Raw genomic sequence first — 16467 nt, 5'->3', positions numbered from 1 at the left:
TACGGAGTTCCCTCCAACGCTGAGGAGGAGGATGCGGAGAAGCTCCTGTTTACGCTCAGACTCTGACAATAACAAGTATACCTTCCTGCGGGAAGGTACACGGTCTGGATGGTGGTGCAATAAATTCCTGCGTGAAAACAGCAAATTGCAATAACCACACATAAATGGCTGCACCTCATTCTTTGTTATTTCGAACGTCTGCCGCAAAAGCTAACGGAGCAATCGAGCAGACGACGAACAGATCACGTGACGTATTTACTCGATTTGATCCGGCGTTACCTCCCAATCGAGGAGGGTAACGTGAGTAATTACTCCGGAGTAAACAACCCGCTTCTGGAACGCGAGTTCTGACGTCATCGAGTAAGCACGAGGAAGTTTTGAAACGCCAAGGTACGAAACCTCTACTCCGGAGTCGGATCGAGTAAATTTCGGAACACAGCCTACAAGACGTTCCGAAACGACCGAGCACAAATGAAAATGTCGTATCCCACTGGCATCACACCGCTACTACACCGGCCTGCGAACGCTGGCACGGCTTCTACGACATTTGGTCGCACAAAAACTGTCTGCAGGTACGTTCGAAGCACACATAGCACGAAGCGAGCGCGTTTCGAACGTGCGGCAAACACCGCGTCTTTTGTACGATCAGCGCGACTGCGGTTAGGCTGGGGGCAGCTGCAGGGACATCTCTCCAAGGGCAGTTTTTGCTCCGTTGAACGGCAATACGGACCATTAGTGCCCGAAATGACGGGAGTGAGGCGTCCCCCTTCTCCCCGCAGGATGCCAAGGTGGTGGAGGAGCGGAGGAAGAGGCTGCAGCGCTACCTGCGCTGCGTGCTCAACTGGATGGCCCAGACGAGCTCGGAGCTGCTGGAGAGCCCGGACAAGAGCACCCTCGTCGCCCTCCTGCCCTTCTTCAGGTGGGCCCCCGCAACTCGCTCCTCTACCCCGGGAGGGTCTCCGGAGCCTCATTCTCTAGAACCGTCCAGAAGCCTCCGAGAAACGAGACCGTTCCCACTACGGATGATTACGGAAGGAATCGGGTAATTTCGGTCTGAAACTCCGCCAAGTTCCTCTGTACTAAAAGAGGATCGGCCGTAACGACGCTCGGTTGCGTAAGTCGTCTCCAAAGCCAGTAAGGTGAGCGAGCGTCTCTCTTGCGAGCGCGGCGGGGAGAATCTCGGATGTACAGATGCCAGCTCCGGTGCCAGGACCGGCGTTGCGAGCCAACCTCGGCGGTTGGGAGGGGCGCTACCACCGGTGTTCTTGCTTTGTTGGAGCGTGACCCGGCAAAAGCCCCCGAATTCCGAAACCGACAGTCGTTCCCCGAGTTTCGGTTTGTCAAATGCAGCCCGATGCAAAAACCCCGGCCTTGACTTTTGTCCTTTTTCATCGAATTTCACACCCTCTAGTATTTTCTGCCAAGCACAAAAAATTATTGCTTTAGCACACATGCTTCTGGCCAACTTCTCGCCTCGATCGACTTTGCAGTTATGGTCGAGGCGTGAGGATAGCTGTCGTTAATTATTCGAGCTTTGAGACCGGATTGATCGTGGCGATAGATTTTATAAAATGGACGTAGAGGACAGATCGTATGCCGGTTACGAGATCGAGGGTTCATCCAGAATTTTCAACCTGGGGGGGTTACAAATTTTTAGGGAGCTGTAGGGTGGGGAGGGGGGGGCGACGGGCAAAACCTGGGGGTGTGGGGAGTGTTTGGGGGGTCTGTATAAATCTCTGCGAGAGATCACGACGGTTGCGGTCCAATGCACTTGTGTTAACAGGGCCGACCCCCGTTTGCATCCTCGCAGGGAGCAGGACCCCGTGAACTTGCGTGCCCGGACGAGCCGGCGCAGCCACCAGCGCCTGCGCGTGCCGGCCCACTCGTCCGGCGGATCGTCGGGGACGCCCTCGCACCCGCAGCAGCAGACACCCGTGCCACACTACATGGGACACTGAAGCAGCCGGCGTTTCCGGCCAGCTCCTTGCGGCGCCACTAGAGCCCCTTTACGGAATCTGCTCAGACTCGGAAAGTGTCCACAAAGTCTGGCCGCAAACAAGCCGACCAAGATTACACGTAACGCAACCATGCAGGCTAGCGAAGTATGATGCCGAAAAATCTAAACTGCGGCTGCATTCGAGATTTTTGCGCGCGTGTCGTACTTTGCCCACCTGCAGCCTACGAACCGTGTCCGAATTGACCACGAACGGTGAGCTCTGGTTCGAAGTGGTCGTCGAAGAAACGACGTTGCCGCGACGCACCGACGCCGTCAGCAAACGTCGAGACGCCGGAAGTGCAACGTTGGGGCGCGGCGTACGCAAGGTTGTAAAGATGTTGCGGTGCCATCGGAAAAAAGTGTTGCCACGTAGCGGGAACATTGCGACATTGCAGGAACGAGGTTATAGAAACTTTGGACTCTGCAGTCTCGGCGAGTTGGTACTGCCGAAATACTAATGCTGCGAAAATGTAATTGTAGGGAACGATGCGACGTTGGACGAGGGACCTGGAAACGCTGTAATGCGGCAGTAGTAATATTTTAGCAATAGTATCGCGCCGTCAAAATGCCGCAAAAAACAAATAATTTGTAAAATTGCCAGATTGTCACGGCGCCGGAGAAATGTCGCGACGGAGCGATACTGGGGCACTAAAAAGCGAAGTGTCGGTGCGTACAATTCGCGTTCTAGAAACGTCATAAGGCCGAAATATTGGCGAAGAATAGCTGCCACATTGCAGAAAGCTCGTCGCAAAAACAGCCACTTTTGGGAGAAGCGACGTAGCAATACTTAAGGCACGACCGTCGTCAAACCATCGCGACCGCGCAAAGGCGTGGCCATGCCTCGGAAGTGCCATCGTACCAGTCTCGATGGCGCCGAATCAATTTCGGCGGGAGACTCTCGCTCCGTCGGCATACCACAAATAACATTTCTGTCGGAAGTTGCAAGCTGAGTTGCACCCTTTGTTTCGTCCCCTTGCAAACTGGCAGGCAACAATTGTCGTCAGGAGCTTAAGAGGCGGTCTGGACGAAAAATGCTCCCAACCCTGTACTCTCTTTGCTCGTCTCTAGGCCAGTTTTCAGGGTCGCTTGGCTGCGCAAGTCCAGAACCCTGGTCAGGTTCGTCGTTGCCGTACAGCCAATGAGACTGCGGGACTGGAACCTTAGAAGCCCCGCATTTTTTAACCTATCGGCGACTGCGGGTTGGCGGCGGTTGCTGCAGCGAGGCTGGCTATTTCACGATTCTACTTTCCCCATCGTTGCACAGAGTGTTGAATCTCACCTGGCAGTCCCACTCGTGTTTAAGAAGATTTTTGAGGAACACGCGTACCATTTCTGTTGCGGGCTGTGAGACGTCCAGAGCCCTAACCGTTCCCTTTACGAGCAAAGCGTCCGATTTTCGGGTAACCCAGACCTATCCCAAAGATGCTGTTCGCATCTTAAAAATGACCAAAGAAGTTTTATGTCTTACCCTTTTTTTTTTACTTAATAAAACTGGAAAAGAGACGAGGGAACGTAATCAAACAGTGGATGAACCTTTGTAACGGGCATTGCAACGGGATCGGTGGCCGAGTGGCCTAGCGCACACCAGCTCGGAGCACGTGGAGCGAAAGCTCGCGCTGCAGAACCCAGGGATCCTGGGTTCGAGCCCCACCCCTGCCCGTTTCGATCTGGATGAGCATCGTACCGGCGTGCGGTTGTGTATCACTACTGCGTGGTGCACGTCAAAGACCCCAGGCTAGCGGTTGTACCGCACTGGCTAAATTGCTCATCTACAGCTGGGAGACTCGTCGCCCTTTGAGGCAGACGAAGTTCTAGGCTGTATAAAGACACACACAACCCAATTTTTTTTTTTTTTTTGCAACGGCATGGGCAAAGAAATTTGACCGGTCACATTTCCGTAGGACTTCCGTCGCTCCAACACAGACGACGGCAGGAATCGGTGCCCCACTTACTTCGGTGGCCAGGACGCCGTAAAGAACAATGGACCCGAATGGTCTGGCAGTTTGTAGAGGATTTTATCAAGTTTAAGGCTCGCAAATACTAGTGGCTTTTCAAAATTGGGAGTGCGAGCTAGCCTGCCGTGCACCCGACAGTGGCACGCAGCTGGAAAGAACGGCAGCAAGACGACGGACGGGCGGCACAATACAACGCATTCGTTCCTTCTGCTTGTTTCTCGACCCTGCCGTGTTAGTTTCCCAAAACAAACGTTGCAGCAACGTAGCATAAATAAGGAGACTCGCTTTACACGACCAAGTCTACAGCGGCTTAGAATGCTTCTAGAAAGGAGCGGCCGAGTACGTGCTAGGTGCCAGAGCTGTGCACATCTAACTAAAAACAGGCTTAGCAGCCGACGTAACGGCCCGTAATCTTCGGCAGACGAAAATGGCGTCCGGATCCTTTTCGTTTACCGCAACGTTTTCTTTGGTGCCAGGAACAAATAATCGTACGGATAGTTTACTGCCTCGTTGAATCTCGCTGTAGAACTAGCAGAGCGACGGTACGACTTTTGAGAGAACCAGCTACAAGTTGCTGGACATACTCTGTTGTGCGCGAGAATGAAAAGAGTTTTCTGCTCACGTTCCTGCCATTGTTTCGATTCCGTATCATGTTGAGACATGTTTTCGTGTACGCTCTGTGAACGAGCAACTTTGGTCGGTTCCTGTTGGCACGTCTGGGCCAGTGTGCCCCAGATGCACGTGTTCGTAACTAGGGTTCTGCGTTTTTGGTATATACTGAAAATTGCCAGAAATCAATCCCCAAAGCAGATTTCTCAAAATCGGCGAAAACTGAAAAACCCCAATTAAAACTGTCTTTGAAAAAAAAAAAAAAAGATATAGAAAGGCTACCTTTACGGAAAGAATTTTTCCACCCTACTATTTTCTTGTTTACCCATACACAACACAGTTGCACTGAACTGCAAGTATAATTTTTAAGTTATGAATTATAGTATTCTCCAGTAATTTTTACAGTTGCTTAACGTCACAAGCCCGATAAAACACAGATTTGTCCCCCGAATTTGGAGACAAATAAATAGCGAAAACACGGAGCCCTATTTATACCGCAATGAAGCAAGCGAATTTCCATTTTGGTGGAACAGTATTGGGCGTCTGCACGGAAAGCCTTTTATCGGTTGGTGCAGTTGCCAATGTGCTAATCTCAGTGTGAAAGTATACTCACCCGTTCCCCTCCACCTTTCCGACAATGTTGCAGACCGCACACCCGTAAAGGATGCAGTCTGCCGTGTATATGTTGTAATTAAATACAAGTGTGGACGGTATTTTTTGTGCAAGTCTGCGTTCCGTTGCCAAAACACTATTTGAGAAACGAGAGATTATTTACCGACATGCCACGACCGAGCCAGTTTTGTATCGGTCTCGAGAGGCGGACCTACGCTAGTTTATTTATGCGGCGTAGCAGATGTCGGAAGTGTGTTCCACATTGGTACGGGCGGCACAGCTCCGAAGATGGTTTGTTGAAGCGCCGGAAAAATAAAGGTTGCAAGCACACTCTTTGGACCGAACCTTGTTTCGCTCGCAAGCTGCAAGAGTCACCAGGACACAGACTAGAATATTTCCCATTTATTCGAGCGAATCCAACACACCAAAAGAATGCCGGGCCAGTAACGACGCTGCTTTCCGTTCATTCGAGCGGACTCCGATAGAAGGTTTTGAGGACGGAATTTCCGAGCGGTGGGAGAACAAGGGTCAATGTACACATTCGGTGAACAGTGCGTTTGACGCTGCCTACAGAGGCGCCGCCGTCGAGAGAAGCTCGTTCGTCTCACGACCGATCGATGCTGGCTTTGTAAATATGAAGGACGCACCTCAAAAAAACTTGTTTTAGGAGTGGAGAGGGACTTACTCCGGCAATGCTAGAAGCTGCAAAATTAGCGACTGGCCGCGGTTTTCTCGACGAGACGTTTTTGCATAAGTAAAGAGGTACCCGCCGGAACGGCCCACCCTCGCCACGGCAGAGGTACCGGTATTCGGACCGGGAAAGCGTCGTTAATTCTAAAAGTTGGCTTTTTCGACAAAACAAACAACAAAAGCGTATATAAACATTTTTTTTTTTTTCTTTTTGTACAAAGCGCGGGCGTCGCCACAGAAATTGCACCATCCCGGGAGCGACCACCTTCCGCCCCGTATGCTCGGAACTCGTCCCAACGTCGCGTGGCACGTACCACGAGGGAGTACCGCCCTTAAAAAGCTCGATTAGGTAAAATAGTTTAAAATGACGGTGGTATAGGAATTCTCTGTACATCTGTCTTGTATGTACAACGGTGCGAACCCCGCGGTATTTACAGCATCGGTACGCCCAAAGCTGTCCCTCGCGTAACCGCACCCGCGAAACGCTCGGTGGCGCGAAGGGCGTGGTAAAGCACAGTTTTGATTGGATCGCTGCCAGTTCCGTTTGGGAAGAGGTCACACGCGGGTTAAGTACGCTGGCGACCAACCGCAAACGGGGTGCAAGTATGCGTTAGTGACCCGACGTTTCACGGAGTGCTTTAGGCAGACCCTGTCCGGTTAAAGTAGTCTTCGATTGAAATAAATTAGGGACCGACGAAAAAAAGAAACAAAAATCCCGTCGCAAATGCTCGCGCAGTTCTGGCTTTGCAAACGTCCCCAACGAATTATATAACGCGCAACGTCAAAGGACACTTCGTTTCGAACGTCTTGCCGCCCGAGCTCGCGAATCCTTCGACCGAACAAAAAATGCCGCCTGGCTGCAGTTAAGGCAGAAGCGCGTTCGGATGCGCAGACGGTTTGGCAGGAGCGCACCGAGACGCGCCGAGCAATTCGAATGTGACGTTAAAATTCTACGCCTTCGCGCGGGTTCCACATTTCTCCGGACAAATCGATATACAAAAAGAGTAACGGGGCGCGACCACATCCCGATCTCTGTACATCACATTCGCATTTTAACGAAACGTCCCAAACGCGTCCCCACCGCCTCGGACGAATAGCAGACGGCTCGCGGACGATGTCTTCGAGACGACTCGCGAGTGGCTGTACTCCAATCCCCGTCAAGTTGACATTGCAGTGAAAGCTACGTGCTGGCAGCACCAATGGACCGCCTCCCTTTCGTCGCTGACCTCACTACCTGCGCGCAGGTGTGGGCAGGAGCGTGATCACGTGGCGAAAGAGACGCAAGATTAGTCCAGGGAGCACGTGGTTTCCACCGCAGCTAAGCAGCGAGCAAAAATGGCACACGGCTCACGGTGGGAGCACTCTCGAAGGTGCACGACGGGGACCAAACGCCCAAAGAACGCGGGCAGACGCAAGCAAAGAAACGTTCCCATCCTCGCAGGACGACCTAGAGCGTCGGTGTAGTCGATCACGGGGACGAAAAGAGGAATGCGAGAACGTCTGTAGTCGACGCACGGCGATCGTTCCACGGCCGTCGCGCAACATCACTGCGCGGCAACGGGGGCGTTGCTTCGAAGGCTCAGCAGCCGCATTCCTTCTGCCTGGGTCCGGAGCGGGGCGGGCTCTGGGCACACTGCGCGGTCCGTTCGCAAGGTGGCGCCTGCTGCTGCCGCGGAGGCGTCGACCTGGCGTCCTGGTAGCAGCCCTTGACCCTCCCAATCTCCTGCGTGACCACGACGAAGATCTCGCGGTCCTTGCACTTGACCTGCTCCCGGAGGTACTGCAACAGCTCGGGGGCCTGCAACGGGGGTTCCAGGTCCGTCCGCTAGTAGAGCGAGGCTATCATCGACACTACCCATAGTGTAAGCAATATCAAACTATATATGGTAGGGAGCTTCAGAATAGCGCATGCTAAAGCTTTGCGCATGTAAAGAATAGCATCGTCTTCACTGTGCATGCGTCAAACGCTTACTGCAGTTTGCGCCTTGCAAGCGCCGTTTTAGCGTACGCTAATTTTCGGAAATTGCGCACGTACAGTCTTTTGCGGTCTTCCAGGAGGGATTTAAATCGGCTAAAGCAAGACGAGCAAAGTTAAAAAAAGACAGTGGCTCCAAAGCCACCGTCCCAAGTGAGCGTGATGTCGGTGGCATCCTTCCGACTGCGATTTTTAACGCGAGGACGCGGGACCATATTGCACTCCTACGGGAGGTGCACGTCGCAAACGGTTTGTGAGGAACGATTGTCGGCAACTTGCTGCTAGTGACGTGCGAACATTTCTCGGCGAAGGTACAGTGTGTGAGATTCGGTACACGAGTCCTCTGTTGTCGAGGCGACGCAAGCGGACACATTTGGTCGACCGCTCCCGTCGCATTCTCTTTCTGAAAGTTGACTATCGGCAGTCTATTGAGAGCCAACAATCGATAATTGACTCTGGATGGTGGACTATCGACACTACTATCCATAGCTTTTCTATACTATCGATAGCGCTGGGAGGACTCTAAACAGTCCATTTATGGACAGTTCTGCATTACTGCCGTCCAGCCTGGAAGCTCAATGACTCGCTTAGCAATAGGCTAGACGTAGACTCGCTCGTTGGAGGGAACTGTGGTGCCTGGAACGCATCTCCAACCAATACTGTTGGGCGTAACTGAGGGGACCTTGGTTTACGCTCGACAACGACATGATTGCGCTGTTTCCTGCCACAGCGGTGGAAGCGGCAAACACCCGTTCCTCTTCGGCAGCCGGGGGCTGGGACGCCCCAATGATGGAATGCATCGAGCAACCCATTTGCGTCTGCCAGAGTAGTACTATGTGCGAAAGCTTTGGCGGATGACTGGCGCGGCGGCCTCTAGACGCTTTTGCAAAGGGTCTACCGTTTAGAAGGAGCGCGGGAGAGGCCGCCCACCTTGCCGATGGGCGAGGGCGCCTCCAGCTTGGAGTCGAGGTTGTAGAAGGTGCCCTCGACCTCGCGCACGGCGATCCAGTGCTTGCGGCTCAGCGGGAACTGGAGGAAGCCGAACTTCATCTCGCTCGGCACGTTCAGGATGAACCCCACAATCTTGGACAGGTCAATGCAGGTCGGGTCCCTGGAACACGGGCCGGCAAATCACACTTCCCTCCGATTTTTTGGCAACTGCGAGAAACTTCTTTTCATACGCTCCTTCGGGCAAACATCATTCTGAAGAGCGACGAGAATAGCTGCTTGTCAGAACGGAGATTGAGCTGCAGAATCCTGTTTAGCGAAGCCATAAATTTCTCCCTTTTTTGCACGCAGATCGGAAAAGAAAGAAACTTCTCTTGTACGACCCCGACGGTTAACGAATACTGCCGACCGTCGGAGAGCACTTTTAAGGTGAGAAGGGAGTAGTGAGGAAGGTGGGCACTGACTTGCGCTTGTCGAACCAGATGGCCTCGTATCCTCTGAGCTGCAGGGCGGACATGATGACGTTGACGTCGTAGTTGCCCAGGCCCAGCACGCTCTTGTGCGGGTTCACCAGGTGGTCGGGGGACAGGCTGCAAGACACGTTCCGCATGCACACGCCGAAGGCGCAGAGGACGACACGGACAGGGGCAAGAGAGGGGAGCGGCGCCACAGGGGCAGGAATGGCCACTGGCATCGTTAAAGAAGCTGTGCAACGATTATGGTACTTCGCATAAGTACTGCTTACGACCCAACGTGCGTTACTTTTCCTCCCCACCCGATGGTAGTCGCAGAAAAGGCGAAAAGAGCCGCGTTCACACCCTTGACTCGATCGGTGTGACACTTTTATAACATCATCGGGCAGAGAGACCACTCTCTTGGCCGAGGTTAAAGGCACCGGTCGCAGACGCCCAAAACTGAGCCGTGGTTCCGGACCCGGGCAAAACATGGTCCAAGACCTTCTCAAGGCTGGCTGCCATCTGGCTAACGGTTCCAACAATTCCCCTCGAATTTCACCGCACAATTTGGTGCCTTTGGGAGGCTCGCTCGAGGTCCGCCAGAACGCCGTCCTTTCCTACGTCCGACTAATTCGCTTCCTGTTTTACGGAGGTCACCCAGGATCGCCGACGATTCCTTCACTTCTGCAGGTTCGCCAAGATTCCCCACTCGTGGCAGACTCGCTGGAGTTTCCTGCAAATTTTGCCCAATTTGTCGAATCCACTAAAAGTGCCGTGCCATCAGGCAAATTGTATGTCTTCTGCGACCCCGCCAATACTAGCACATTCAGCTTTACAGCTTCAACAAAAATTCTTAAAAACGCCAGAAACTTTTTACGCCTTTCCAAATTCTCTCCAAAGTTCCCCACCATCCCCATTGGCAGACAGCCGATTTAAAGAACGCCGGAGCTGCCGATTGGCAAGGACATTGTGAATGGCAGACTAATGCAGCTAAAACACGAGGCTCATTCGATTCACCTGCCCCTCCTGCGTTGGTGCAGAAAAGTGTAGGGCAGTGTACTTCTGGGATGTGTATTGAGACACGACTGGAAGCTCACCACCCTACACTTTTCTGCACCAGTGCAGGTAAATCGAACGAGCCTAAAAAATGCTCCTGAAATGATGTCGCTTCCTTTTTGCCACCATTTGCCACTGTATTGCTTCCCTTACACCAATCGTGGCGTCCCAGTGGCGACCACACGGGTCACTTCCAACGTGTCACCGACGACACGCACAGTTCTCCGGCAAAGGCTAGCGCTGCCTAGCCGGCATATCGCAACTCGGGTTCTCAAAAGCAACAACCCCCCATGTGGCCCTCCCTCTCATAGAGTTAATATAATAACCCGGAGCGAAAGGTCCCACGGATTCTGGCCGTTCCAGAACGGCGGAACGTAGAGGTGAGGTTTATTCTTAATAACTTTCATCGCACCGCAAGCATGAGCTCAATGAAAACTAGCCTATTGTTGCCTAACCTCAATTTACGGCGTAAAATAGCTCGCTTATGTCTTTTTCATAAGATACACCGTACTAACTCATTACTTCACAACCGACTGCTGAATCAACCTTCTTATATTTCACCTCGCATTGATCATATGTATAAAGTAGACATTCTAAAATGCAACACTAATGCATTCCAAGACTCATTCATTCCAAAAACTTCAGTGGATTGGAACCACCTTCCCGCATCTATCGCAACAATTGTTCCTGACCATTTATTTAGGACTGCCATAAATAATCTATACTGCTCAGATTGAGCTGCGAAGTGTACTACTGCCACTAACCCCCACTCCCCTCTGTAATGCCAATGGCCTTGAGGGTATTTTAAATAAATAAATAAATAAATAAATAGCGGTGGTCCCACGATGGTCCCGACGTATCACTGGTGACGCTTCAATATACGCAATGTAGGAAAGCATCGGTTCCAAGGTATGTATATCTAGCCTTTTCTAGCCCTAATTTCCACAAAAACACCAGCGTTAAGCGGCGTATAAAAACGACAAACAATGACAAGCACTCTAACAACTAGAGCTGGCAAACCGAATGTGCCTAACCTACGGTCTTTCTTTCTCCGCATTCCTGTCGCTCCCTTTCTCTCGATTTGGCGCTTACTGCTCCAGTCTTTACCCCCCTGCCCCATGGCGAGGGTGCATGGGGCAACATGGGCTAGCCGGTGTACTTCCCCCACCCGAGGAAACGTGGTGCAACATACAACCTGTGGCAGATGTCGTCCAGGGAGCCCTTGGAGAAGGCGGAGGCGTCCTGGAAGAGGTTGTTGAGGGCGTGCAGGGCGCACAGCTCCTTCACCTGGCGCTCGTGGTAGACCGGCGGGGCCAGGCCCGGCCGCCCTGGCTTCTGGTCCTTGCGCAGGAGCCGGTCCACCAGCCTCAGGCACGACTGGTACATGGGGGCAGCCTCCGGGCTCGCCACTGGGCACGCGCCCCCCGGCCCCCTCAGCCCCACTCCCTGCCCCACCGGTCTACACTCCGCTTCACCTCACGTCCGAGCCAATCCAAGGCCGTGCAGTGTCACATGACCTTGAAGAGGGGGCACAGCGACACGCAGAAAGAGTATCACGGGCTACGTCCACAGAAAGGGACTGGCTAGGATAGCTCTTGGCGCCCGGACGTAAGGTGAAACGGAGTATGTGAGCGATGAAAACAGCCTTTTATCTTGCAAGGTCACTTTTTCCTGGCACGTAATGTTTTGGGGAGCCCCTTTCGGTAAAGCCCTTTCATTGTCACAGAATGGCGAATCTGTGTCCTTCAGATTCTCGCTTCGTGGCAAACACTCGGATCTAGAAATTGCAAACGGACTCGGTGTTCGATGATTGGGAAAACGAGAAGTTATAGTCCCAACCAAACGAAAACCGAGCAAGGCTGCTGCAAAGAGGGACCTCAAAGTGCAAGGTTCATGTGCTAATCCGTAGTACCATATCTCGGAAAGTACAATATGAGAAACATGTCGTAGGTTGGAGGCATGCGGACGTGAATAAACGTTTTGCTCGTGAAATAGTGCACCTTTTATAAATAAACATTCTTCACAGAGCATACTACCGCAATACAAAGACCAAAATTTGCTTATGGCATGCGGGAAAAATAACCAGGCACTCGCAGGGTTAAGTGAAATACATCAGAACCCCCAGAGCGTACCGTGCAAGGGTACCTCAATTGTTGCAAACTTCATTTATCCACGCCATGAACGAATCGATACAAGTACTCACCACTGCAACTGTCGATCGCTCTGTGGAACAAGCTGCCTGATGACATTGTTATTCTAGTAAATACGGATGATTTCAAGGATGCGCTGAAAGCGCACGACTTGTGTGCCAGTTGTTGAATTGTATTGTATTTATGCAAGTTTTCATTATTATTTTGTACCCCCCCCCCCCCTTATGTAAAGCCCAGAAATGGGCGATTTAAGGGTAATAAAATAAAAAAATGAAAAAACTAAAACTTGCAGTTTAGAGTGCCAATAGAAGTGCCCAGGAGGAGCAGAAGTCTAAAGTACAGAAGTACCGCAATTAATAAGGATGTAATAAGACCCTCCTGCCTTGCAAGTAAGTGGTACCAAATTAAGAACACAATATTTTAAGAAAAAAATGCTCCAGAAATTTCTTTGCTTCCTTGGGAGCAGAACGAGAGTACAATGGCAATGGAAGCACAGGGTACCATGCCTCAAAAGTGACCCTGACAGTCCAGTCTCTCAACTTGACATTAGTACCATGCCCTGGAGACAAGACTTTAAAGGGCCCATGAAACGATTTTTGGGTTGGGATAAATCATTTTAGATTGGGATTTTACTAATAGCACATCGTTCAGTGGACCAAAAGAAAAAAGGTAGAAAGTCAAAAGCCTGACTTTCAGTGCGAAAATTTGAAAACAGAGCGGACTATTTCGTACCTCCTCCCCTTCGCAACCTCTCTGCCTTTTCACTGTGATACATCCGCGGTCCCAAAAGCGCGTCATCGGGTCCAAACTGACGTCACACGCAACCGGACCTCACCTATTCCCTTCACCCCTAAGCTGACATTGTGGTGGAAGCTACGCGCTTGCCGGACCAATCAGCCGCCTCCCTTTCATCACCTGACTTCATTCTCTGCAGCCACATTTGCCACGCTCACGTGGCAAGTGTGGCTGGCCCAACGAGCACGTAGCTTCAACAGCACAGTCAGCTTCGGAATGAACGGGGTGGGGAAAGCGACTTTTGTCTGAATTTTGAGCGACGGGCTAATCTTCTAGGGGGAGAATGGATGTGTCCGGGATTATACAAACGAGAGTGCGAGCAAGAGGGGACTCCCCCTTTTCGTCTTCTTTAACTGTTTGGTGGAATGCGCGATTTATGAGTTGAGGAGGAAAGCGAAACAGGAAAAAGCTGGAAAAGCGTTTCATGACCCCTTTAAGAGCAGGTCCTTAGGCATTTTTCTGGCCACCATGGAGAGCTGCACCTCAAGGTGGCACAGTGCTCTACTTTGATAGCCCCACTGACATCCATGCCGGTATTGTTGCATATGAGCGTTGCCCGCTTCCTCCACTTTCTAATGTGTCTGGAGCTGCTTGCAGATGTGTTTTCAAATTTTCTCCAACCCAGTCCAGAGTATAAAGACCATAACCTACCCACACCCAACGTCGCCTATACGACTTCTCACGTGAAGTGGTTCAATCGTCTCTGCAGTAAACGCGGGAACACTATGTCACGTTTCTCGCTTATCTTCACTCGAGTTTGGTGATGCTGTGCTAGAATATGCTACTACAAAGTGCTTGCGTGCTTAACAGCCCAGAAATTATTGAGGGACAATATTCATCGGCGCCAGTGATTGCTAAAATTGTCGTAAGAAGCATTTTTTGCTCCTAGTTTATCAGACTGCTCTTTGCTCGTTGGCAGATCGAGTAGGCCTACTAGAAATGAGATCATTATTGCTGTTTTTATTGCTTTTGCAAGCAAATGGAGGGGGCTGGTGTTTTTGATTCCCAGCTCCAGTGTAAAACTGCACACCCAAACAATTTGTAAAGCACGGTGCTTGGGCAAGCCAACACCATTTAAAAACCATGGACTGATGGTTCGGGCGTTGATGGCGTCGGGGAAAGAAATACTTTTCTCCGCTTTCGCTAATCTTGAAGGCTTGGTCGCGCTTGATGAATTGAGAAACGTCGGTCTTAACGGACAGTTATCGTAATTCTTCCCACAGCTGATGAAGCAGCAGGTGGGATAAGAGAATTTCACTCACTGCACACGCCATGCTCACTGTCCGTCGGCTGCCCCACAGGATGTATGCGAGATGGTCCCAGTACACTCACCCCTAAGCTGACAGTACGGTGCGAGCTAAGTGCTCACTAATCAGCACATCGAACAGCTCTGCGTGGGCATGAATGATCACTGGAAGAAACTGGCCCAACGAGCACATTGCTCCCTCGTCAGATCGGCGGCGCATGGAGTTGAGAGCCACTGTCTTGTCGCACGCTTCTCACAGGAGTATAGGTGAGTACAATGGCAGCTCCGCACACAAGGATAACAGATATCCAAAATATTTACAACCTCCTTGCTGCGAGGAGCTTTATCTATCATGAATCACAGCCATTCGAGGCCCAAAGATAATAACGACCATTCAGAGCCACTTCAAAGACCGTATTTAATTGGTGTTTGCATCGATACAACAGCATATGGCATACGAAGCGAGAAAGTTTTGATTTGCCAATGTAGTCCACTGTTATTGCAAAACGATCCATGGGACAGCAGAGTTTACGGTGCAGGCCAAGAGTCGGGAACAGAGATGGCCAACTTCGAAGGACTGACAAAATCACAACACTGGTTATTTTTGGCACGTAAGTAAAAAGTGCTCTTCGAGACCACGTCTCGAGGTTCTGCTTCTTTTGGACACTGACTACACGACAAAACAAAACTGAGATGGAAACAAAGACAGACCTGTTCCGAATGGAAGGGAAAACAAATGGTCCACTAACCTCCTCAAACTTGACTGCTGCAGCAAACAAAAAAATCGGTGCAGCAAACACGAAAAAAAAAAAAAAAAAAAAACTTCGGAAAAGCAGTTGATTTGGAGAGCGACGTTAGCAGACGATGCGGAATGCGACTCGAAGAGTTGGCAGGCAGCCTCAACGAACAATTTACGAGGCCACGTTTATAGACGACTAGACAGGCGGAGTTTGGAGACGGCTCGAAAGGCCGCGCATGTGGACGAGTCGAAAGGCGACTAGTTGAGCAGACGTCACAAATGCATCCGCTTCTGAGCAGTTCGATCCTCGAAAAGATTAAAATGGTATCGTTAACGAGCGCACGAGGCAGACACCAAGAATCTGTCCTCGATCCTTTCAAGGATATCTTGTTTGCTGAATGACTTCCTCGAGCACAGATACCAATCGGGTCACGTTGTCTTTTATTTGTATTAAGCAAAGGGGAACGGTTTGCTCGACGCAACGAGGCATCATTTGCCACGAGTTTTTTTCGGACATCAAATGACATGTTAATCGCTGTTCTTCGCTGAAAAGATTCGAAGCAAGCACTGCGCAAAATCGTGTATTCAAAGCACGTATCGCGACGTCTGTCACTTGGCAACTTTCGGGACGTAGTCGTCGAAGGGGCCGACTGACGTTGTTCATGAACGCTTCGGTCTTCAACGTCAATTGTCGAGAAGGGCAAGGTTTTGCGTTCGGGGATACTACGAACGAAATAGAAAATTACGGCTAAAAAGTTCGCGAATCGCAGGCTTCACAAGAGCCAAAACACTGAAAGTGCAGCCGTCGGTCATTGAACCAAGCGAAACTGAACATCCGGTCGGCTTTAAGATTCCTCCGAGGACGAGACAGCACGTGAAGATGAGTGTGAACGCTCAGAGAAGTTGCATTGGCTCACCTGAGAAGCATCGAATCGTGTGAACATTTAGAGCGGCTATAATCTTCCACAACAACCCACCGCCATCTTTTGATCCTTGAGTTTCAGCGTTTTCCGCCTACGCCGCAAGAGGGCGCCAAAGTTCCTCTGCGAAAACCGGAAGCGAGAAATCGGAAGTGACGCTTATCACGTGACTTGAGGTTGCGAGTGGCTTGGAAAAACGCGGCGAAATTCAAAAAGCAACTTATGGCCCCTTAGTAGCAGCACTGCACCATCCTCAAACTTGAAGGCAACCCCGTAAGTGCACATGTGTGCGCTTACAGGCCCCAGGTTGGGTACGCAATA

General features: G+C 51.1%; 2 protein-coding genes across 5 annotated transcripts in view; one reads left to right on the top strand and one right to left on the bottom strand.

Annotated features, from left to right (window-relative positions):
- LOC8025772 (sorting nexin-29) overlaps nucleotides 1–5511 on the top strand; it is a 38169-nt gene extending 32658 nt beyond the window's left edge. The window contains exons 22-23 of the mRNA XM_042294565.1: nucleotides 780–919; nucleotides 1811–5511. Of these exons, the coding sequence (XP_042150499.1) occupies nucleotides 780–919; nucleotides 1811–1958 (288 nt within the window). The 3' untranslated portion in view covers nucleotides 1959–5511. The remainder of the gene's footprint in view (nucleotides 1–779; nucleotides 920–1810) is intronic.
- Nucleotides 5512–5559: 48 nt separating this feature from the next.
- Nucleotides 5560–16235, bottom strand: LOC8025771 (josephin-1). 4 transcript variants are annotated; one of them, XM_040502928.2, is made up of 5 exons: nucleotides 16144–16235; nucleotides 11492–11705; nucleotides 9250–9375; nucleotides 8768–8948; nucleotides 5560–7660 (listed from the first exon to the last, which is right to left on the bottom strand). In XM_040502928.2, exons 2-5 carry the CDS (start codon nucleotides 11680–11682, stop codon nucleotides 7442–7444), a joined length of 717 nt encoding a protein of 238 aa, XP_040358862.1. In that variant the 5' UTR covers nucleotides 11683–11705; nucleotides 16144–16235; the 3' UTR covers nucleotides 5560–7441. The 4 variants fall into 4 exon arrangements, with proteins under 4 accessions (XP_040358862.1, XP_029825618.1, XP_029825617.1 ...); XM_029969758.4 differs by having other exon boundaries at nucleotides 11489–11705; nucleotides 16144–16226; XM_029969757.4 differs by lacking the exon at nucleotides 16144–16235 and adding an exon at nucleotides 14504–14918 and having other exon boundaries at nucleotides 11489–11705.
- Nucleotides 16236–16467: the final 232 nt, after the last annotated feature.

This window comes from Ixodes scapularis, unplaced genomic scaffold, assembly GCF_016920785.2.
Source record: "Ixodes scapularis isolate PalLabHiFi unplaced genomic scaffold, ASM1692078v2 PGA_scaffold6__148_contigs__length_123643588, whole genome shotgun sequence".
NCBI classification, from domain to species: Eukaryota; Metazoa; Arthropoda; class Arachnida; order Ixodida; family Ixodidae; genus Ixodes; species Ixodes scapularis.
Note: the sequence above shows the minus strand (reverse complement) of the source record. Positions and strands in the feature narration are given on the sequence as shown.

Coding starts and splice junctions, on each gene's coding strand:
- LOC8025771 (XM_029969757.4), bottom strand. Junction 8,949..9,249: donor ATCTGGTTCGACAAGCGCAA/GTCAGTGCCCAC, acceptor CCCGTGTTCCAG/GGACCCGACCTGCATTGACC. Junction 7,661..8,767: donor CGCCCTCGCCCATCGGCAAG/GTGGGCGGCCTC, acceptor CCCCCGTTGCAG/GCCCCCGAGCTGTTGCAGTA.